The 21653-nt window shown below is 57.7% G+C and overlaps 1 protein-coding gene across 3 annotated transcripts; it reads right to left on the bottom strand.

The window, feature by feature from the left end:
- Positions 1 to 710: 710 nt before the first annotated feature.
- Positions 711 to 20509, bottom strand: PLCB2 (phospholipase C beta 2). 3 transcript variants are annotated; one of them, XM_045823455.1, is made up of 32 exons: positions 20218 to 20509; positions 16758 to 16835; positions 16248 to 16316; positions 15571 to 15711; positions 15356 to 15435; positions 15226 to 15279; positions 15044 to 15119; positions 11905 to 12005; positions 11587 to 11753; positions 11352 to 11498; positions 11025 to 11182; positions 10699 to 10781; positions 10376 to 10460; positions 9692 to 9854; positions 9424 to 9539; positions 9241 to 9337; positions 8120 to 8204; positions 7873 to 7997; positions 7207 to 7361; positions 6507 to 6671; positions 5819 to 5918; positions 5182 to 5286; positions 4921 to 5015; positions 4706 to 4781; positions 4406 to 4447; positions 4068 to 4293; positions 3810 to 3981; positions 3633 to 3709; positions 3444 to 3539; positions 2873 to 2930; positions 2160 to 2246; positions 711 to 1806 (listed from the first exon to the last, which is right to left on the bottom strand). In XM_045823455.1, the coding sequence occupies exons 1-32, from the start codon at positions 20299 to 20301 to the stop codon at positions 1603 to 1605; spliced, it is 3567 nt and encodes a 1188-aa protein (XP_045679411.1). In that variant the 5' UTR covers positions 20302 to 20509; the 3' UTR covers positions 711 to 1602. The 3 variants fall into 3 exon arrangements, with proteins under 3 accessions (XP_045679411.1, XP_045679412.1, XP_045679413.1); XM_045823456.1 differs by lacking the exon at positions 4406 to 4447; XM_045823457.1 differs by lacking the exons at positions 15044 to 15119; positions 15226 to 15279; positions 15356 to 15435; ... (2 more) ...; positions 16758 to 16835; positions 20218 to 20509 and adding an exon at positions 14317 to 14555.
- Between the last annotated feature and the right edge of the window lie 1144 nt (positions 20510 to 21653).

The raw sequence follows: 21653 nt of genomic DNA on the forward strand, positions 1-21653 counted from the left end.
AGGCCTTAACTTCAGGGAATGAGCGGACCCTGAGCCTCACCATGCGGTCAGGGATGGCTAGGATCCCAGAGGTCAGGGCCCCAAAGGGATGGGGAGGGTCCTGTTTATTTTCCGAAGGCACAGGTGCACATAGCTAATGGCATTTGCTAAACTCTGGTACAAAAACAACCTCTTCCCAGAATCAACCCCCACCCCGCCTCTCCCAAGCCAGTGCCTGGCCCCATTTGGGATTTGGGACCACGTCACAGGTGCAATGACTGGATGCCCACAAGCCCTTCTACAGCAAGTGCTGGGGTCAACCATGACAGCCACAGGGGCCTGAGAATCTGACCACTGGAAGTGAGCTTAAAGGGATGCAGGGGTCTGAAGGTTTGCAGCTCCTCGAGAGGGTGGGGAGTGGGGGCACCTTTGTGTAGACTCCTCTGCTCCAGCCCTGAGGGTGGAGACAGGGAAGGGCCACATCTGGGTGGGGGTAGAGAAAGGGGGTGATGTCATGTTTTAATGGTTGTGGCATCAAGGAGGGGGGAAGGGGAAGTGACTCCTCTTCAAGCCTAGAAGCAGGGCCATCCCGCTGGGCCGTGGAGGACACCTCCCCCCGGGGTTCGGCTCCAAGGGTTTCTCCCCTGCCTGCTTCATTTCAGGCCATTCTACTCGCCTCCTCTCCTCCCCTTTTCTTAGCTGTAGAACAGAGGCCAGGCTTAGTCAGGAAATCTTGGACAGCATTCTTTAGTAGGAGTAAGGAGAAAAATAAATAAACCAGGACAGAAAATGATGCTGACCTTGTCAGGCAGCCTGGGTGGGGCCACATGCCAGGAAATAACCACCCCCAACCTAAGAAAAGGGGTGAGCCAGGCTATGGGTGGGAGAGTGCCCAGAAGGCCATCCTTCTCCCCTCACCACCGGCTACAGCCCCAGCTGTCTCAGCGGCTGAGGGCCCACCAGCTGAGGCAGCTTTTTCGTGTCAGCCTCCCATCCCCCACAGGCGGGAAGCCAGGGAAGGGACCTCAGCCTGGGATCCTATGGGCGGCAGTCCCCCCGGAGCTTGGAGGTAGTGCCAGGCTCTGTATCCGGGAGCCAGCAATGAGGCTGCCTCAGGGCAGGCCTGAGATGGGGCCCAGAAGCCAGGGTGAGCTGCCAGCCTTACTGCAGAAAGGATCCTGCTTGAACTACAGGTGCTGGAGTGGAGGTTCCAGGTGGCCAGGCCTAACCGTCCGGCTGAGGAAACTGATTCCAGAGTGGGCCACCGCTGGCTGCACACCAGGAAAGGCAGAGGGAGGCCAGGCTCCCATTTCCTGCCTCCCAGGCCACATTCTTTTGCCCTCAACAAATACGTGACACTAACTCCAGGAGGAGAAAAATGAGGGGCAGGAAGTCAGCTCAGAGGACCTCCAGGTCTCTGATGAGCCCCTGCCCTGACGATATCTGGTCCCCGCCTCCTCCTCTAGCCTGGCTGTCAAGGAGGGTGCTGCAGGCTCCAAGGGGACCCCAGTGTCCCATAGCCTCTGAGTGCTGGGGCTGCTGGGGCCTTTCTTCCCTGGGGTATGGAGCCTCCTCCAGAGAAGGAGATAGGTCCTTGCAGAACGTCCCAGTTGGATGGGGGTATCAGAGGAAGCTCTCCTGGGTGTCTTCCTTGGCTTTAAGTGGGTCCAGCCCACACGGCTCCCTGGAGGCTTCACAGGGCCTCTCAAGCTTGTCCTCGGCCTCAGAGGGGAAGCAGGCCCTGAGGCAGGTCCTCACGGATTCCTTCACCTCCTCCTCCAGGCCCTTCATCCTGGCCTCGTACTCTGCCAGCGCCTCCTGCTGGAACTGTGGGGACAGCAAGGACCACCGCCTGGCTCAGGAGGGGCCACCTACCAACTCTCCCTCCCCTGGACAATGGAACAAAGAGATGCCCAGCCTTTTCAGAGCTCCCAGGTGATGGGGGCGGGAGGTGGGGCATAGTGGAGACCCTCAGGAGAGGGGGTGCCCACTAAGCAGAGACCTGAAGAGCTGCCTCATGTGAAAGGGTCAGAGGGTCCCATGGGAACCAGACCCTGTGACCCACTGGTGAGGGGTGAGCCCCACCCCGAGCTCCTGACTGGACGCTCCCTGAAGCAGGTCCCTTTTACACCCTGGAGCCAGGCCATCTGTGCCGGGGGCGAGGGAGGTGGTTCCGTCACCTGCTTTTCCATCTCCCGGATCTGTTCCAGGCAGGCTGCCTGCTTCTCCTCCAGCTTCTCCTGGTGCCTCTCCAGGCTCTCTGTCATCTGGGTGGGAGTGACAGGCAGGGAGTCGGGGAGTCGGGGCAGCACAGACAGGCAGGCTGGCACCCAGCGACAGTCCCGGTTAACCAGCTGTAACACTTAGGGTAAATTCCTTAACCTTCGAACAGGTTTTTTTGAATTTGTAAAATGAGGATAATAGTACCTGCCTCGCTGGATGACGAAAGCCTATATGAGACCCTTCGTGTGAAGCACCTGGCTTAGTGTCTGGCACAAGGTCATGTCAGTAGCTAGTAGTTCTGATACTGGTGTTAATCCCCTTTAGGTCCATTCTCAGCAGGGCTTTCCTTCCTCTTCTAACTCCTTGGAGCCTCAGAAAGCACCCCTTGCTCCCTCTCACCCACCCTGGCTTGTGTCATTTCCATACAGGGCAGCTCGACAGGGACACACCCCCCGTAGACTGGTAACCCAAACTCCGCAGAAAGTCAGATGCTCACACTGGCCTGGGGGCTCCCGGGCGCTGCACTGCCTCCTGCCTTCCCCAGCTGCACAGGACACTCTGCACACTGTAGCTCCTAAGGGCAAGCTTCAGGCCCGGCACCCCCCTTCCTCTCCTGCGGGAGAGCACATGCGCACATGTGCGTGTTTGCGAAGGACACAGCATTGCATACCTGCTTGATGACCTGCACTACTTCTTGGATGTGGGAGTTGTTAATCTCTCTCTTCAACCTGTTGGGGTAATCAGAATTTCAGAGAGGGCAGGAGGCCCCTGGGAAGAGCGGGATGACACAAAGACTCCTCGGAGCCAAATGAGGACTATATAAGGGCAGGAACAAACCACAGGGCTGACATGGGGACCCCAGGAGGATTTAAGGGGTCACAGAAAGTTCCGGGGGGCCCTCTGAAGGAAGTGCTTTCTCACTAACCCGCACTGCCCTTCAAGCTGCATGGGAAAGCCCAGGTGGGAAGCTGCTGTCCCAAGATTTCACCTCTCTCTTTGCATGCTTAATTTTCCCTTAAATTTTCCTCTTTGGTCAAATAGTGTTGGCATCTGTGTCTTGCAGAAGGAAGTCACTCTAATCAGAGGTGACAGAAGTGAAATTAACTTTCTAGAGCCAGGAGACAGGCGCATCTCTGGGAAGAGAGTCAGGCCCACTTGCAGGGAGGCCTCCCCCCCTGGAGTGGTTCCCGCTCAGCCCTGGGCCGGGAGATGGAGCCCTGAGCCTCTCTGCCAGGGCTCACCGTTCCTGGGCCATCTTGTCAGTGGTGACCTTGACCATGGCCTGGATCCGCTCCAGCCTCTTGGCCTCCAGCTTCTTCTTCATTTCTTTGGTGTCACTATAGAGAGACAGGCAACAAGGAGAAGTTTTGTGGGGACCTGAGGAGTCTTGGGAGGTAGCAGTCAGGCGTGGTAAGGAGGCAGTCATATACCTCTCCGAGGTCTCCTTGAGGGTCTTAAGCTCTGCAGCCTGTTTCTCTCTGGCCAGCTCCATCATCTTGGCGATTTGCTGCGGGGAGAGGAAGGATGGGCTTAGGGTGAAGCCCTTTGTTGTGCACAGGGTGCGGGCTGGGTTTGGTTGTAGCTCTCCTCCCTCCCTGAGCCAGCACCTCAGCCACTTGCTGCTGCTTGCGTTTCAGGATGCACTCGTACTTCTCCTCGCCCTGCTGCAGCAGCTCCAGCTCCAGCCGGTCCCTCAGCTCGCTGCGCACGCGCGTGTCCGCGCCGCCCTCGGGTCCCTCGCCCTGCATGGCCCCAGCGGTCTCCTCGCAGGGCAGGGTCCTGGGGAGGCCACGTGGGAACAGGTCCTAAGCACTCTGCCACCGGCACCTGCGCAGCGGTGGGCAGCTGGTAGCCATCGTCATTACCTTTTCTTGCGGGAGCCCTTGCCCGGGCAGAGCCTGCGGCCCCCGCAGCTGCCCCCCATGCCCAGCGGCCCGAGCTCTGCCAGCTGCGCAGCGCCCCGCTGCAGCAGCTCCTCCCAGCGTCGTGCGCTGCGCCGCTCCAGCTCCCGCAGCTCCTTCTCATGCCGTCGCTGCAGCTTCACGACGCCTTTCAGCTCCCGCAGCTCCTCCAGACTGGTGGTCCGGGGCTCTGCGGGGACCCCGGTGAGGCGTCCCACCGCCCAGGAGCCCCCCTCTTCCCCACTAGTCCCGAACCCTCCCCAGGCTGGTTCCCAAGACTATTCCAACCCAACAGGCCTTACCCACAGCTTCTTTAGTGGCCTCCTCCCTGGCCCCGGCCCCGGCTGCTGCAACAGCCACAGGGCTGGCTGACGGGTGCCCTGGGGTCCCTGGCCCAGCTCTGCTCCACCCCGCCTGCTCCGGGTGCCAGTACAGCCCCCCGCGGTGCACTTTCTCAGCGCTGAGGTTTCAGACCCAGTGTTCCCTTCCCTGGGTTAAAGTCTGTTTTTTAAAGATCTGTGGGTAGGTTGGGATGTGCCTATGGATGCAGCCAAAGAAAGCAAGGCCCTTCACAGTAGGTGGGAGGACCTCGCAGTGCGCACCTGCTGACCCATTGCTGGTTGAGGCAGTTGCTCCGTTGGCCTGGTTGGCAACTGGACTCCCGAGAGAGAAGGGCTTCTGTGCAGGAAGAGCAGTAGGTTAGGAAGAGGGCTCCAACAGCCCTCTCTCCCTGAGCCCCGGACTCTGCCCCTCCCTCACCTTCCCACAGAGAGGGAAAGCTCCTGGGGCCCCTGGTGACAGACCCAGCAACACAGACCTCAGACAGACCTCCCATGGCTTCCTTGAGCTTCACGGACTTCTTGTCATGGGCACTGAAGAACTTGATGGGGTTGGCGAGGGCCACGGTGAGATCTGGGTGCACAGGAGCATCACGGGCCTGGTGTGGAAAGGACCTGGGAGCCTCCCCACCGCTCACCAGCCCTAGGATCCCCTGTCCTGGCCCACTCCAGAGGCTGACTTGAGGAAGGGGAGAGGAAATGGACAGCCCTGATACCCAGCACCCTTTGGGCCTCCTAACCTGCCCAGGTGTCAGGTACGTAGTCCTTCATCTCCAGGAAGACAAAGAGCGCTGGCATGGTGAGGGGCATGTTGCTCTCGCTGTGCAGGCACAGATGGTGGTACCCTATGGGGCACGGCAGGGCGGGCAGTGAGCAGAGCCCCTTGCCGCCCCCACTGCATGCCGGCAGCCCAGCACGCAAGGCTTTTGGTCTTAGAGTCAGAGAGGCCAGGGTCTGAGTCTGGTCCTGTGCCTTCCTGGCTGCGTGTCCTCGGGCAGGTCACTGTGACCTCAGGCTTTCCTCCCCTGCGAAATGGGGGTAGCAGTCTGCCTCGTGTGGTTAACTGTTAGGGTTCAGTGAGAATATGTTACAAGCTCTTAAAGCATTTTATGTGCCCAATAAGTATCAGCTACTTGGGAAATTGCCCCCGTAGTTCCAGAAAATTACAGACATTCTGTTAGGTGGCCAGAGTCCCCTCCTCTGTCAGTTTCCTGGAGAAGCACTACCCCCACTCCATTCCTTAAGGCTGATGACATAAGAAAGTCAGGTGACATCTCAGGACCACCTCCCTGAAGCTGGCCCACCCACTGGACAGGCTCCTGGTGCTGGCTTTGGTCTCAGACCTGCTGGGAGCTGCAAGGAACAACCCCTGCTTACCAGAATTGAGGGCATTGATGGGGATGATGCGGTGTCCAAGAAACTTGTTGCCTTCCTCCAGCACGGCCACCCTGAGGGAGGCCAGCTCAGGCACCAAGATCTGGGGAGAGTTCGGAACAGGACAAGCTGGTGTGGAGCGAGGGCGGGCCAGGCTGGGCCCCTCCCTAGTTTCCGAAGTCTAGGGTCAGTGTGAGAACCTGGCAGGTGTGACCAGATTTGGTGAGGATGGAGGGCACGCTCTAGACCCCACACACAGGCATCCTCACAGCTCATGCCACGGCTGGTCCACCCAGGGGAGAAGGGCTGCAGCCCAGGGCTCCAGAGACCCTGGTGCAGATGGCCTGTGACAGCTTCGTCAACAAGTGCCCAGTGGGGGAATAAGACCCCCAGTGACCCCGTGGGACCTTGCACCCTGGTCTGGGAGCTCACATCTGCCTCTGACCCTAACATGAACACTCCTATGCACGTGCACACGTGTGCGCACACACAACCTGCCCACCAAGTACATTCCTGTAAATTTGCTCCTGGACTCCTGAATTTCAGGTGGGCACAAAGGGAGGGGTGGGGACAGGAGCAGGGTCAGGGACTCCTTTCATTTAGTTCCTCTCTTCTATGAGTAGAGGCCAAGAACCGGGGACAGCCCTCATCCTGCCCAGCCTGCAGCCCCTGCCCAGCCCTCGCCTCCCACCTTCTCGAAGACAAAGGGCTCCTCGTCCCAGACAGGGTTGATAGAGTTGGCAGTGGGCGACAGCTTGGTGCGATAGCGCCTCTTGGGGTCGCCAGGAAGGCCGAACAGCTCCACCTCCACATAGGTGCGCACACTGCGCTCTGACAGGAACTGCCCGGAGATGACCTGGAGGTGGGGGCCGTGAGAGGCCAGTGTCAGGCCCCCAAGCCAGGCCGTCCCCCAGCACCTGGGGCTGATGGCTTCTCTAGCTGAAGCGTCCACCCTTGGGTACTGTGAAGAGCCCCACTCAGCTCGGGCCACTGAGTAGTGGCTGTGTGGCCCAAGGACCGCAGCTAAGCTCTGGTGACTGGGGTGCTTCCAGCATTCTGGGAAGAGGTGGGGGCCCCCCATCCTGAGCAGAGAAGGAACAGGGCTCTCTTCCAGGGCCTGGGGCCCCTGCTGCCCCTTTCTGCCCACTCTTCCCCCTTCCCCCACCCCAGCCTCAGCCCTTCCCCTTGGTTTCCATGGGGACCAAGAGGCAGCTTCAAGGGCGGAGGAGGAGGCAGTTTCCAAGGCAACTTGCTACTGCTGGAACTGGCTGGGGCTGAAGTTTTCAAGATAATCAGGGGAGGGGGTTGGGAGTAGAGGAGTGGGGCTCCTGTGTCTTTCTCCTCAAGACCCCAATCCCCCTGGCCGCCGCTCATCCATCTCAGGGCCTTGCCTTGATGGAAAGAGTGGTGGCTACCACCACGTCGATGCGGTCCACTGAGAACGGGTTGAACTGCTTGTCTGGCCGACGCATGAACTCGTGCTTGAGGAGGTAGCCCGTCTGCCCGTTGAACTCAAACAGTGCCATGTTCTGCTGCATGGGCAGGTCTGGGGGGCGAGAGCACATGGTGAGGAGGGCTCTGCCCTGTGTCTCCAATCCGGTCCCCGTGTCCCCATTCCCGCCTTTCTCCTGTTTTGTGAATGGGGTGGTTGAACAGACCATGGGCATGAGGGTTTCTCGTGTCTCAGCCTGGTTTCTTAGGGTGTCTCTTCTCTCAGGAAGGGCCCACAGCCTGGAGTTGGCAGGACCAAAGCCTCGACCAGAGCTCAGGCTCACAGCGGGGGCTGAGGCCAATGAAGCAGGGGCTCCCACAGACCCGCTCAGAGAGCGGCCAGAACCCATGCCGGCGCCCTGGCACCCTCACATACACGCCCGCAAACGTGTGTCCTGCAGGCGTGGGCTGATGCATGTCTATCCCGAAGCAGCCACACCCCTGCACGTGCTCCCAGAGTCTGCACAGACGTCTGGACCCCCTGTCTGTCCTAAAGACCACCCCCGGGAGTGGGGTAAATGTGGGAGGGCCCAGGGAAGGTTCTCAAGGGCCTGGGAGTGCCTCACCCATCGTCTGGAAGTTGAGGGCGACCATCTGGCAGCCAGCATTCCAGAACATCTGGGGCAGGTAGTTGGAAGAGTCCATGCGGGTGCCCTTGGGGTAGATGCGGCTCATCTGGCGCTTGTTGTAGCTGCCCCAGAGTATAGGAGCCCCCTGAGGCTGCGTCAGGAGTGCCCAGCAGCCCCCCTTCGAGCCCTGTCCCCACCCCTCCACCCCAACCAGAGCCTCTGGCTACTGAGGCCTCAAGGATACTCCACAAATTGCACTGCGGCCTTGGAGAGCAGGTCATAAGCCTTGAGCTCCGTGAAGGAGGAGATGACATAACTTCGGTTCTTCTCTGCGTGGGGGACAAAAAGGAGGGGAGTCCGTGTCACGCTGAGGTTGTCCCTCGGACCCACCCTCCCCTTTGGTGCAGCTGTGTCCAGCACAGAGACAAGCGAGTCTAACCCGGCACTCCTATAGAGGCTCGGGGGATCAGGGGGGCAGGCGAACCCAGTGGCAGGGGTGTGCAGGTCTGCTATGGGTAACGTGTGTGCTGGGGGTATAGGGTGTGAGTGGTGGGTGTGCACCAGGACCAGGTGTGCATCGCAGCACCAGAGGGGGAGGGGTGCTTGCCCTGAGGGGCGAGGAGGGTGTGGGGAACACGCTAGGGTGAGCTCGGGGAGTTGGGAACACACTGATGTGCAGGGTCTGAACCCAAAGGGTGGCGCAGGGTGAGAGGCACACACCAAGGGCGGTACATGCCACAGGTGAGCACAGGTGGGGGTGCAGACTGTGGGTTCAGGGCTGAGGGAAAAGGTTACAGGTGTATGCACTGTGTGCAGGTGTACAGAGAAAGAGGTGATCGTGTTGGGGACACAAATGGAGGGGGAGAGGAAGGCACCGCACACGTGTCCAGAGAAGATAAGTAGCACGGTGTGCACAGAAAGGGCAGGTAGGTACAAGGGCAGGTGTGTACCGGCTGGTTCCTCTGCCTTCCACTGCCTCCTAGAAGTTCTCATACCCTAAGGCTGGAGTTTCTGGGACTAGGAGCCACAGAACCTGCAGGAGGCTGCAGGAGTCCCAGGCCAGCCCCACTGAGGAGGTCCGTCACAAATGGCTTGCCTGTCACCGACATACTCCAGAGCATTCTGCTCAGTGCCAAATTCCTCAGTACACACTGTGCTCAGAAATGGGAGCCACTACCACTTCAACAAGTCCTTCGCCTGACTCCTCTGATGGATGTTTATAGACACGGCCCCTGGTCCAGAGAAGGGGGAGGGCTCCCCTTCCTCTCACCCCCGCCCATCAAGCTGCCTGCTGTCAGGACACACTTTCTGGGGCCTTCTGGATCTAGCCGAACCTCCGCTGACCACCACCCCGAGCTAACTTACGGGCAGAGAACTCAAAGGAGATGAACTTGGTGGGCTGGATGTAGTTAACTAGGCTGGACATCTCCTCGTAAGCTGTCACTTCCAGGCCCGCTGTGCCCTAGGGAAGAGAGAGGAGGGTGGGGGGTAGGACAGCACAGAGCCCAGGGACCTGGCCCCATATCCCTCCCCAAGGGCTTCACACACCTCATCTGATTGCATCTTCTTTATCTCTTCTTCATCCAGGTTTCCCGACTCCTCCTCCTCTTCGTCTTCCACCTCCTCTTCCTCCTCCAGCTTGGCCGCTTCAGCACCAGCCCACACTGCCACACACACCTCTGTCAGCACTCGGGGCGGGCCCCCACCCCAGGCTGGCCCCCCAGCACGTCCCCTGCAGGCCCAGCCCCTCTCTCCCATTCCAGATGCTCCCTCGCCCCCACCCCAGCCCACCCCCATTTCTGCCAGGCTGACTCACCTGTGTCCTCAACCACAGGGGCATCAGGTGGGCAGCTGCCCTCAGCTTCCCCACCTGGCTCCTTGCTGGAGGATGCCGGGCCAGAAAACTGGTTCTTCTTGTTCTTAATGAGGATCTTGCCACGCAGATCCTCAGGGCTGGGCAGGGGGGTGCCTGGTTTCAGCTGTGGGAGAGGAGAGGGTGTGGGCACCATCTCCTCCTCTTCAGGGTGTAGCCTAAGTCCCTCCATCCCAGCTGGCTCCATCCGCCCCTGCCTACCTCTCCAGCCTCGCCTCTCATCACTCCCCCTCATGTGCTACACCGCTGCCCGCCCTGTGGACCCCCGTTCCTCAGCGATGTTCTCTCTCGCCCATTCTATCTGCCTAGAGCTCCTTTCCCCCACTCTCAGCAACATAAATCCAGTACCTCCTTAGGTTTCCGCCTAGCCACCACTTTCCCCAGGAAGCCTTCCCTGACCCCCAAGACCAGACCAGGACTCCCCACGTGCTCCCATAGCAGCCACTGGTCGTCACGCCAGGTTCCTTGTCTGTCTCCCCACTAGAGAGTAAGCCATCTGAGGGTGGGGGCTGCATCTCTGTCACCAGCGTACCCCCAGCACAGGTTGACATGTGGTTAACCTGGCCCCGACAGGGCCCCTGGTCCCCAGCCCCCAGCCCCGGAGGCCCCACAGTGAAGTCCACCCACCGGAAACTTTTCCAGGGGCTCTGTGAGCAGCATGTCGCCAAACATCGTGCGGCAGTACTCGGCCATCTTGGCCTGTTGGCGGGGTCTGCGGGGAGCGGAGTGGGGCGGGGCTCAGCAGCACGGCCCTCCTCTGGGCCATCCTTCTGGGCCCCAGATCTGGGTTGTCAGGAGTACGGGCGGCGGTCGGGGAGGCAGGGACACAGGCAGGAGGGCCTGGGGGCCCGAGACTGTGTGTGGGGCACAGGTGGAGGCCGGGATAGCTGGGGGAGGGCAGTGCCAGCAGAAGGTGGGAACAGCGCAGAGAGGGAGGCCTGGACACTCACGAGTCCACGTGGTTTTCAAACGACAGGATGACAGGATAGGGGGAAGTCTTAAAGGCACTTTCTGCAATTGCTTCAATTGCTTCCTGAATGAGAGAGGATGGGTGGAGAGGAGGTCCATGCCCCACGCTCACCCCCCCCATGGCACCCTCCCTCTCCCATTTAAACACTCTCGTGGAACTGGGGGGCCACTGTTGGCCCCCTGTCTCCTCTGATCCCCTGTAGTCTCCCCACTGTCTCCCGGCCATCCCTCCTGCTTCATGTCCCCCACACCCAGAGGGCTTGGGGACCAGGGTCTCCACCACCAGCCTCCACGCTCCGAGCGTTACTTTGAAGTAGATGTCTGTGGTCATGGTAAAGCCATGGGTGATGATCGGCTCCTCGTCAGGGGGCTTCCCCTTCCAGCAGTCCAGCTCCACACAGCGGCAGCCAGCCAGCAGTACCTGGCGGTACATCTCAGCAGAGGAAAGGCCTGAGAACTGGCCAGCTGAGCCAGGGCAAGGGGCAGGGGCAGGGACGTCACTTAAGGACTGGCCCCCAACCCTGCTCCAGCCGGGGTTGTGCTGTTGGCAGCCCATGGCAACCCCGTGAAGAATTCAGGGAACAGGAGCAGCCCCCATAAAAGCGAAGCCAGCAGTGCGGTGGCTAAGGCCCACCTGTCAGGTAGGTGTTGTGTGAGGAGTTGATGAAGTAATGGTTGAGTGGCTGTGTCATGTCGTGGTGAAGCAGCAGCTTGTCCTGGGCCAGCACGCTGTTCTCCGGCCCACAGAGAAACCACACCATGCCCTCCGGGGACAGCTGGCCTGGGGGGCAGGGGATAACTATCAGGGCCACAGCCCAGTTCAGAGCAGGACAAGCCCACCGCGGGTGAGGGCTCCCATTGGTCCTCACCCCTCTGCACGTTGATGCCGCTGGGCTCATACTTGTCGATGAGGCCCTGCACCTGGTCCGGCCGTGCGGGCGGGAACAGTAAGGAATTGAGGCGGGAGTCCCTCTGTTTCTGGTTGATGAATTTGGTCAAGTGATCCTTGGTCATGTAGGGTTTGGCCTTGGCGTGGCTGCAGGCCAGAGGAAAGAGCACTGGCCTACATCTAGGCTGAGGAACTCAGACACACCCCTCGTCCAGCAAAGCCTCCTAACTTCAGCATAGCAAGTGGGAATTTCAGCCACCACCCCTTTGTCATACTCAGCGAAGCCCAAGAAGCTCACTAGGAAGTGAAGATCTCATCTATTTCTGGCCGAGGGCAGAGGTTCATGAGGAAACTCTTGTAGACAGATTCTGGGAAGTCCTCAGGATTAATGGTGTCATTCTGGAGGGATAGAAAGTCACCTGATCACGCCTGCCCCACCTTCTCAGCACGAAGAACCACAAACTAGGCCTGCACAAGGGGGCCAGTTAGAGGGAGGAATCAGGGCAGACGGAGGAGCATTGCGGACATGCTGAGCACCCACTTGTCAAGGCCCTGGGTGCCAAGCAGAGAGCGTGCTTAGCTGGTTTGCTTTGTCCCTGAACTTGGACGCTGTAGGTAGTCTCCTGGTTGGAGCAGGATTGGAACTAAGAATGACCAGAATGAGGAGAAAAGAAGGTCAGAAGTAAGTAGTGTTGCTTGCCAGAGTAGTGGGCTAGCTTTTTTTAAAGTGGAGGACAAATTTTTAAAAAGAAGCAATTTGAATATAAATAATACAGCTAAAAACAGAGTCCTAAGGTGCACAAAGTAAAACCTGACAGAATGAAGGGAGAAATAGACAAGGCGGCAATTATAGTTGGAGGCACCAAAAGATACAAGAACAGCCCTGGCTGGTGTGGCTCAGTGGATTGGGTGCTGGCCTGTGGGCCAGAGGATTGCTGGTTCGATTCCTAGTCAGGGCACATGCCTGGGTTGCAGGCCGGGTCCCTGGGGGTGGGGTGTGAGAGCCAACCACACATTGATGTTTCTTTCCTTCCCTTCCCCTCTCTAAAAATAAATAAATAAAATCTTTTTTAAAAACCCCACAAGAACAATAACAAAAGAAGATAAATCGTACTTCATCAAATTTAAAACTTTTGTGCTTTGAAGGACACCATCAAAAAGGTGAAAAGACAATCTGTAGAATGGGAGGAAATACAGGGTAGGACAAGATTAGGTTTATAGTTCAGTGTGCAAGACAGAGTTTATTCTTGTATGATTACTTATTAATTATTGTATTATTTTCCATAAGGCCAACTGTTAACCTACTTTTGCCTCACCCTGTATTTGCAAATCAGATATCCAAGAAGGGATAGTTCATCAGTAAAAACCAAATAACTTAATCGCAAGATGAGCAGTGGATTTGAATAGATAATTCTCCAAAGAAAATATTCAAACAACCAATAAGCAAATGGAAAGATGCTCAGTAGGATTAGTCGTTAGGGAAATGCAAATCAAAATCTCTGCGAGCTATCCCTTCACTCCTTCTAGGATGACTAAAATTAAAGAAAAGAAGACAACAGACAATAACAGGTATTGGTGAGGATGTGGAGAAATTGGAACCCTCATACAATACTGGTGGGACTGTAAAATGGTGTAGTCACTTTGGAAAACAGTTTGGCAGTTCCTCAAAATATTAAATAGAAAATCACCGCCCTGACTGGTGTGGCTCAGTGGATTGAGCACAGGCCTGCGTGAGCCAAAGGGTTGCTGCTGGTCCAATTCCCAGTCAGGGCACACACCTGGGTTGTGGGCCAGGTCCCCAGTAGGGGGCGCATGAGAGACAACCACATATTGATTTTTCTCTCTTTCTCCTTCCCTTCCCCCTCCCTGTAAACATAAATAAATCAAATCTAAAAAAAAAAAAAAGTTACCTTATAATTCATTAATTCCACTACTAGGGATATACCCAGGAGAACTGCAAACATAAGTCCAGACAAAACAGTGTACATGAATGTTCATAACAACATTATTCATACTAACCAGAAAGTGGAAACTACCCAAATGGTCATCACCTGATGCATAAATAAGCAAAATGTGATATATCTGTACGATTGACTATGTTTCAGCCGTAAAAAGGAATGAAGTATTGATCCACGCTACAGCGTGGATGAACCTTGGAATGCTAAATAACAAAGCCTGATGTCAAAGACCACACATTGTGTGGTTCGTTTACGCGAAATGTCCAGAATAGGCAAATCCGTGGAAACAGAAACAGAAAGCAGATTAGTGGCATTCCAGGATTCCATCCCAGAAACAGCCATGGAATGTCCTCCGGGGTCACACTGGAGTCTTCCTTTGGAGCAGGAGAGCTAGAGCAGATCTCCCTACGACTGGATCTTGGGCCAGTCAGCTTCAAAGCAAAGATGGGCCGGGGCCCCTACTGGGGCACAAGCAGAGCTGACAAGTCAGAGGAACTCAGCCAGGGTGGGAGCTCGGGAGGCAGGAGAAAGGGGGGATGGATGCGTACAGACCACAGTTTGCCACGCAGGCTGTAGGGCCCTCAGCAGGAGTCCATTCCCATTCTTTCTCCACCCAACGCTTGCGTCCTGATGTCACCCAGGGGTCACCAGCCCCATAAAGCTGTGACTGTGGAGGAAGTATTCCTCTTGGGGTTCATGAGGACAAGTGATCAGTGAGGTCTTAGTTTAATTAGAATGTTTCAAATTCTTACCAAGAAAAAAGACTCAGTGGGGCGCAGGTGGTGCTCTGCACAAAGGCACAACAGGGAGGGGCGCTGAGATCCACTCCCCCGGCCAGGGCTCAGGACCACATCTGCCCTGAGGGCTCCTTTTTGTAATTTACATAATACACCTCATGGGTGTGTTACATAATACACCTGCACACAACTTGCAATTAAAAATTAATTATTTGACTAAAAAGAAAGGAAAAAACACTGTTCTGTGTTGAGCTAAAATCTGTGTCCTGGCAGCTCACACCCCTGATTATGCCAGCCTCTCCCTCCACCCCGCAGAGCCAGTCCCCTCCTGCAGCTTTCTGATCCCTGCAGATGGCCTCCTGTCCTTGCTGACCTTACCTCACTCCTCCAGGCTGAACAGAATTCGTTTCCACTTGCATTCCAAGGCTGGAATGAAAACGGGCCCACACCTGCTGCTTGCCCTGAACACCAGCCCCTGTCCCCCACTGCCATCCAGGGGTAGGAAGCCAATCTGCTCAGAACCCAGGCACCCCACCCCCCTTGCCTGGTCCTGTCTCTGTGGATCATAAACCAGTGGTTCTAGGGTTAAGTGGCTTTTGAGCTGTTTGCGGAGACTGTGGACTGTGCTGTTATTCTTTCCCTCTCCAGCCCCCACCAGGCCTGGCCAAGTTGACCTCTGGTTAGAGCCAGCTCAGGTGACAAGGAGAATAGTCGGGTGGGCCAGGGAGGGGGAACCACTCACTTTGCCTTTGGCGAGGTGGCAGGCACTGAGGGCAGCTTCTACCCGCTTTCGGTCAGCAGGGAACATCTGGAAAAAACTACAGGAGCAGACAAAGGCATGTGGGCAAAGAGAGGAGTCAGCTGAGAGAGGGAAGGCTTTGGGGAGCTGGGCAGAAGTGTGGGGAGGGAGCAGGGCAGGCTCACTTCTTCACAGGAATCTTCCCTTCAGGGTTGAGCTGCATCTTGAGCTTCACCAAGCTGGGGGCGCAGAAAGCAGTGCGTCAGGCCCAGAGGCCGGCACACTCAGCCCTGTGCTCTAAGGCCAGGCACTTACATCTTGTCCAGGAAGGTGGTGCGGGGGGCGTTGGCTGTCAGCGGGTGCTTGACCAGGGCCAGGACATCTTCAGCCCAGTCCTGCAGGACCCCAGAGCACAGCAGTCAGGCCCATGACCTCAGAGGTGTCCACACCACCCCTCGGTCCAGCCCTGTCTCTCAGGAAGTCCGTGCTATGCCAGGTGCCGAGCCCCAGGCCAGGGGACCCCTGTGCACCTTGCCCACGTTCTCCTTGTAGGAGACAAAGTTGTGGAAGGTAAGGTCCACCATGTCAGGGCCAGATACCACGGTGAGTGTCTTTAGCAGGAAGTTGTTGTCAGGGAAGTCCATGTTGAAGACATCCCGGAGCTTCTGGCTCTGCAGCAGTGGTGACATGGTTAGCATCGTCCCTCCCCACAGTGGCTCCCCCGTCCCTCCCCTTCAGCCACTCGAATGAGTGTCCACCAGGGCTGGGCTGGGAGGGAGAAACCCACAGGAAGAGGTTAACCAAGGCCATGGGGTCTGGGAGTTCTGTGTATTTTGTTTGTCCCTTTTTATTTGAAGATATGTTCTTAGCTCCTTGTCTTGGGGAGACCTGCTCCACCAATCCCTTCCTCCAATCTGCCTAGTAGCATTAAGCAAAAACAGGCAAACCAGCCGGAGGTGGAGAAGGCTTCCAGTGACCCCTCCCAGACAGCCCGGGGTGATTTAGCGCAGGAGCCGGCCTTGAGACATCTGTGCAGATGGCGCCAAACAGAGCCTCAGCAAACCCAGGAGCAGCGCCACTCCTTCCTCGGCTCAGGGGGAGGTCCTGCCGCCCAGCCCAGGAAGCTTTCCTCTCTCCCCAGGGACCCCTGCCCCAGCCCTGTGGAGCAGGGGCCGCGCTGGGCCTGAGCTGTACCGGGCCCACCTACCTTGGGAATCTTGGCAAACTTCCCAAAGCGGGTGTCCCGGATGCTGGTGATATCCAGAAACTCCATCTCCTGGAAGGGGACGGGTGGAAGCAAAGAAGGGGCATGGACATAGAACAGTGAGGAGGGAGCTTCCATGTCCCCTCATGTCTTGCCAACTGCCCTCTCAAGACACCAAGACTGTGTGGGGCCACCTGGACCCCAGCCTTCCCTTCCCAGGGATCAGCTTCTCCCTATGCATGGTGACTCTCCTCCCCTCCTCCTCTCCTCTCTGTCCATTCCTTCCCTGGCCACTCTGAGTTCCTTGGGGACCTGTAGTCTGCAGTCTTGCCTCCTCCATCCTGGACTCTCCCCAGGTTCCCCCTCCCTTCCTTCTGTCTGGTTGCTGAGGCCCTTCCCTGGTCCCTCTCAGCCCTCCAGCATCCACACCTCCGGCTCTGCATCGCCAAGAGGCTGCTCTGACTCCACGGATTAGCAGGTGCTCAGGGCCACTGTGGGTAGGGGCTTCCTCACCTTACTCTGGTACGTCCAGTATAAATAATAGCCCTTGGGGTCCACGCGGAGGATGACCGGGGAGGCGATGGTTGTTTCCTGCCGAGAGAGAGTCAGCACCCCGCTCTGAGCCTTCAGGCCAAGCTCCCCTGACCTTGGGCACCAAGGGTTTCAGAGCTCCCCAGCTCCCCGGCAGGTGGCTGCCCCAGGAATCTACAGGCATTTCCCTTTGTTCCCAGAGCTACGGTCAGGGCAGGAGCCTTAAAAGCTCTGGATCAGGGGAGGGGAGGGACAGAGGATTGGAGGCGCCATTTCTGGAAGAGAGGATGGTTTCCCATCTAAACCCCAAAGCGAGGTTCTCCCTCCACACTCCAGACAGCACCTTAGCCCCCACTTCACCCTGTTTTTATGGGCCACAGCTCCGCCGAAGGGGTCGAATGTCTCTCCTAAGGGCCCATACTACCTCCAGGATAGCTCAACACAGCAAGAGCTGAGAACCCAACTGCTGTGCCTACATCCAAAGTCCTACAAAGCCCAGCCAAAAGCTGGCTTCCCACATGCCCAGTCCTTCCTTGAGTGAGCTGCCCCCTTCACCCGGGCCATCCAGCTGTCACGCAGACACCAAGTGCGTTTTCACCTCCGAGCCTAAGCACCCAGTCCTCGCCTGCCTGAAACACCCTTAAGGACCAGCGCAAGCCTCACCTCTTCTGAAAACCCTTTTCTGAAATACGGTGGGTGGGGCTTGTTCTCAGACCTAAAAGCCCATCCAGGAAATCCCCAGGGGCTTGTGGACTCCCTGGAAACAAGCCTGTCCTAGACCATGTGTCCAGTGGCCCCAGATTTGCTAAAGGAGCCAGTGAATGATGAATGAACTCCTCTCTAAATTCCCATGCAGCTCGCAGAGCACACCGCCTGCCTTCGATTCTGATATTTGAATGCATGTATAACAAGATTCTAAAGTGGAAGTTTCCAACGAGACGTGGTAGTTCCTGCACACCAAACCCAATCAAATGCAGAGCTCACAGAGGAAAGAGTTCGGAGAGCTCTCGGGTCAGGGCTGGCTGTGGGACTGGAGAAAGCTCACGCTGTGCGGGGCTGATTGTGGAGAAAGATGTGCTGTGAGTGCCATTCCCTTCCCTCCTCGAGGGAGGGCAGAGGGTGCCTGACCCCTCACCTTAAGCCTAGTGAGGGGTGTCAACTGCACTCGGAGAGCTTTTGTTGCCCCTGGCAATGTGGGACACAGCAGACTGGGGTCTGACTCCTGCCCGGGGAAACTGAGTTGGTGACAGATCAGCTGGCTCCTGGAGGCAGAAGGACCCCAACATGCTAGATGAGCCCGACCCCCGAGTCTGTTGGGACAAGACACACACGTGTGTTTGCTGGGGTCCAGAGCGGGCCTCTGGGAGAGAGGGGCAAAGAGTGCATGCAAAGCTCCAGAAAGCTGAAAGTTGTAACTGGATTCAGAGGGGCTGAAGAAGTCCTTGCAAGTGACCTCCTGAAATGAACGTAGCAGCAGGACCCTAAGCAAGAGATCCCCAGCTCAGGGCGGGGAGGGTCTCCTGAGAATCTTCAAAAATATGCACCAGAGAGAGAAAAAGCCTAAGCCTTCTGCCAGGCTCGGAGATCATGAGCCAGTCGATGATGATGTCTGTTTAGTTAAGCACTTCAGTGCCCCTTGCTCACTTTCCTCCCTGTACCCCATCCCGGAGGGACTGGGAGGGGCAGGGAGTCCCACCAGGGGGACTGCAGCCCACCTAAAACCATTCCTAGACAGAGGAGGGCAGATGATACCATTCTAAATGAAGGTTGGATTTTCAGATTATAATTGGTTTCTGACATAAGATTGGGCTTTGTGAGGAACCTCGACCATGGGATTCCCATGAGAGCAAATGGATTGTCTGTGTTCCCTTCCATGGGCGGGAGGAGAACTTCTCCCACCAGATACATTGTAAAGGGGCATGGGAGACTAAATCAAGTAGGGAGTTGATTATGTACTGTGCACTCTGCTTGTTCAACACGGCACGACACACCCAAGTCCCTGCCAGCTGAGTGGGGCGGATGCAGTCTCAGAGCAGAGCCCCAGCTCCCGGCTCCACGTGCCCCGGGAACAGGCTTGGGAGGCTCCTGCCCGTGGAAGTCAGGGTGGAGGACAATGCAGTGCCCTGCCTCAGGGAGGGGAGTGGGGCAGCCAGGTTCCCAGGTGCTGGCTTTCAGAGAAGGCCACAAAGCATGTCCCCACACCTAGTGACCCTCTGTCCAGTCAGGTTACACATACTTCCCAGAGGAACTGAGAGAGGCCACTTCATTTTTCACTTTGAGCCACTTCCCTCATTCCACAGGCTCCTGGGACATGCCACCACCATGCCACATCGACCACACACCGCTAGGGAAGCAGAAAGCAGCTAGCTAGACTAGCTACAGCCTCCTCCCCATAGTCATGGCAACCAGATTACTCAGCCTCGCCCAGTCCCAAAAGCTGAAACTGAAAGCCGAGAGCCCCAGGCTGCCTTAACTCACAGACCCAGGGCCTTCTCATCCCCCCTGTGAAGGGGACTAGCCAGCCTTAGGGCCCTCTCCTCCACCCCCAGCCTTCCTGGTCCCTTCCTGGGGCCAGCCCCTCTAACTCTCCCACAGGGCCAGCCCAGCAGCCTCCCGCCCTGAAGAAGGGTCCCCATACTGATCTCCTCACCTACCCAAGAGAATCCCTGGCCCCAGTGTCTGGGGGGCGTGGGGCCAGAGGCTGGGAAGCAGGTCCCAGTTTGGGAATGAGCAGACACAGTGCACTGTGCAGGGCAAAGCAGTGCCTTCCCCCTTCCCCTGCAGACAGGCAGGCATTCGGGAGCCTGGCTGAGAGCAGCCAGCAGAAGCAGAAGTCAGTCTGCTCCCTCCCAGGCCCCTGAGAACAGAAGCCTCCAGTTCTCACTTGGGGTCCAGGGCCCTTTTGTGGCTGCCCCGCTGCAGCTCAGGGGAGAGCGGGGCTTCCTCGGGACTAGGACAGGGCCCGGACCAGGAGGGGAGGCTGGAACAATTTCAGTCTAGGCATCCTAATGGGGCAAGACTGGGGTGTCTGCATGGGAAGTAGAGGACTAGTTCACCTCTGCTTCTGGCCCTGCCTCAGCTCCAGGGCACTCTTTCCTCCCACTGAGGCTGGGGCCAAGTGCAGCAAAACGTGCTCTTCTGGGGTGGGGGGCTGGGGCGGAGACAGACGAAGACCCAGAGAAACTTCCGTCCAGACTGCCCGCCCCGTTTCTCACATCCAGACACAGAGCTTTAGCTTCAGCAGCGCAGGGACAGGTGTTTGGGGTACACTCCCTCAACCCCCCAGGGTTGTTTATTCAGGCAGTTGTGTGGGCTGCCTGGCCAAGCCACACAGACGCCTGAGTCCTGACAGACATAAACCAACCCGCCCACCCTGGCAAAGGCCTAGCAGCCCGGCCCTGTGCCCCAGTGTCCCAGCGCCCACAGCCCCTGCCCCACTCACATCGTCCCATTTGATGAAGCGCTCCCCTTGGCTCAGATAAGCCTTCACCTTGGGGGGCAGCAGGACAGGGTTGAGCAGAGACATGGTGCCAAGTATTTTTCTTTGGCGAACGAAACTGGACAGGCAGAGGCGGCCAGAAGGAGGGTGGGCAGGAGGAGAGCCAAGCTGGGCTCACATGGCACCCGCCCTGAGCCGGTCCGGAAGTCTGTGTGCTCCTACAGCCCACGGGTGGCCGTGACCGGGTGCAGAGCTGAGTGCTTCGGACAGAGGCCCAGCTGCCTTTTAAATCAGCTTCCTCCCGCCTGTCTGCAGCGGGGGGCTGTGGTTACTGCTTCTGCCCAGGGAGGCGGAGGCCGGGCTCCCCTCCCCGAAGCCCCCGCCCTCACACTGTGCCTCAGCACTTCCTGCTCAGGGCTTCCTTCTCTGTGCTGTTCGCCCCACTGTGGGGCAGGTCACGAGGCGGGTCCACTTAGAGCAGGGGCCTCTGGGTCCCAGGAGTAATCCCTGTTCCCCAGATGCGGCTGGGGGACCGAAGAAGGAAATATAGGGGGCCAGCTGGGGACACTGTTGCCAGGCAGGGACTGAGGAGGGGAGGCAAGGAGGTCATCAGGGAAGAGACCTCCACAGAGGTGGGGCACAGAGTTTAGGGCTGTCTCCCATAGCATGAGGAGGCTGGGACCACCCTGGAGACGGGAGTTGAGGGTAAGGCAGGGCCCAGCTGGGATTAAGCGCTTTGAATAAGCAAAGTTTGCTGAACACCCAGCTCCTCTTTCTCAACGCTTCCTCCCCATGAAAATAAGGTGCAAGTGGGGCAATCATACCCACCACATATGACTGACTCCTCTTGGTCCCCTGGGCCTGGCTGAGACCTGGAACCTCCACTGACCAGCCACCCTCAACACAAGGCTAGCTGAGCAACCCTGGGCCACCAGACTTCATTGGGCTCTCCTGCCAAGCTCCCTCCTCTGCTCTGTGCCCAGAGCCTAGGGAGAGAACACTGAGGCGGGAGGCTATTGGAGAGGCCTCAGCTCTGAGAACTTCCTCAAGGTGCATAGCCCCAACACTGCCCTGGCCCGGGGGAGCTCCGTCCTGACCCAGCTCAGCCAGCCCACTTCCTCTTGCTTAATCTGATCTGATTATCACCCTCGTTAATTCAACTGGGGGAGCAGGGGAGCTCTACCCAGGACTTCCTTCCCTTCTCAGGACCTGAGTCTTTGCACCAGCCCCTGACAACGAGGAAACCCTCACTCAGGCCCTAGAACTGCCTCTGCTGGCCTGTCGGGGCTGGAGCAGGAGGATGGGGGCCGGTGGGGCTGGAGCTAAGAGGTCTCTGAGCACAAAAGTAACCTCCAGGAGAGCAATCCCAGGACTCTTGGGGTGGAGCCTGGAGCAAGGCCTGACTGAGTCCGTGGAAGCAGCTTGGGAATCCCCCAGCT

Source organism: Phyllostomus hastatus, unplaced genomic scaffold, assembly GCF_019186645.2.
Source record: "Phyllostomus hastatus isolate PE091 unplaced genomic scaffold, TTU_PhHast_1.1 phas_scaffold_501, whole genome shotgun sequence".
NCBI lineage: Eukaryota > Metazoa > Chordata > Mammalia > Chiroptera > Phyllostomidae > Phyllostomus > Phyllostomus hastatus.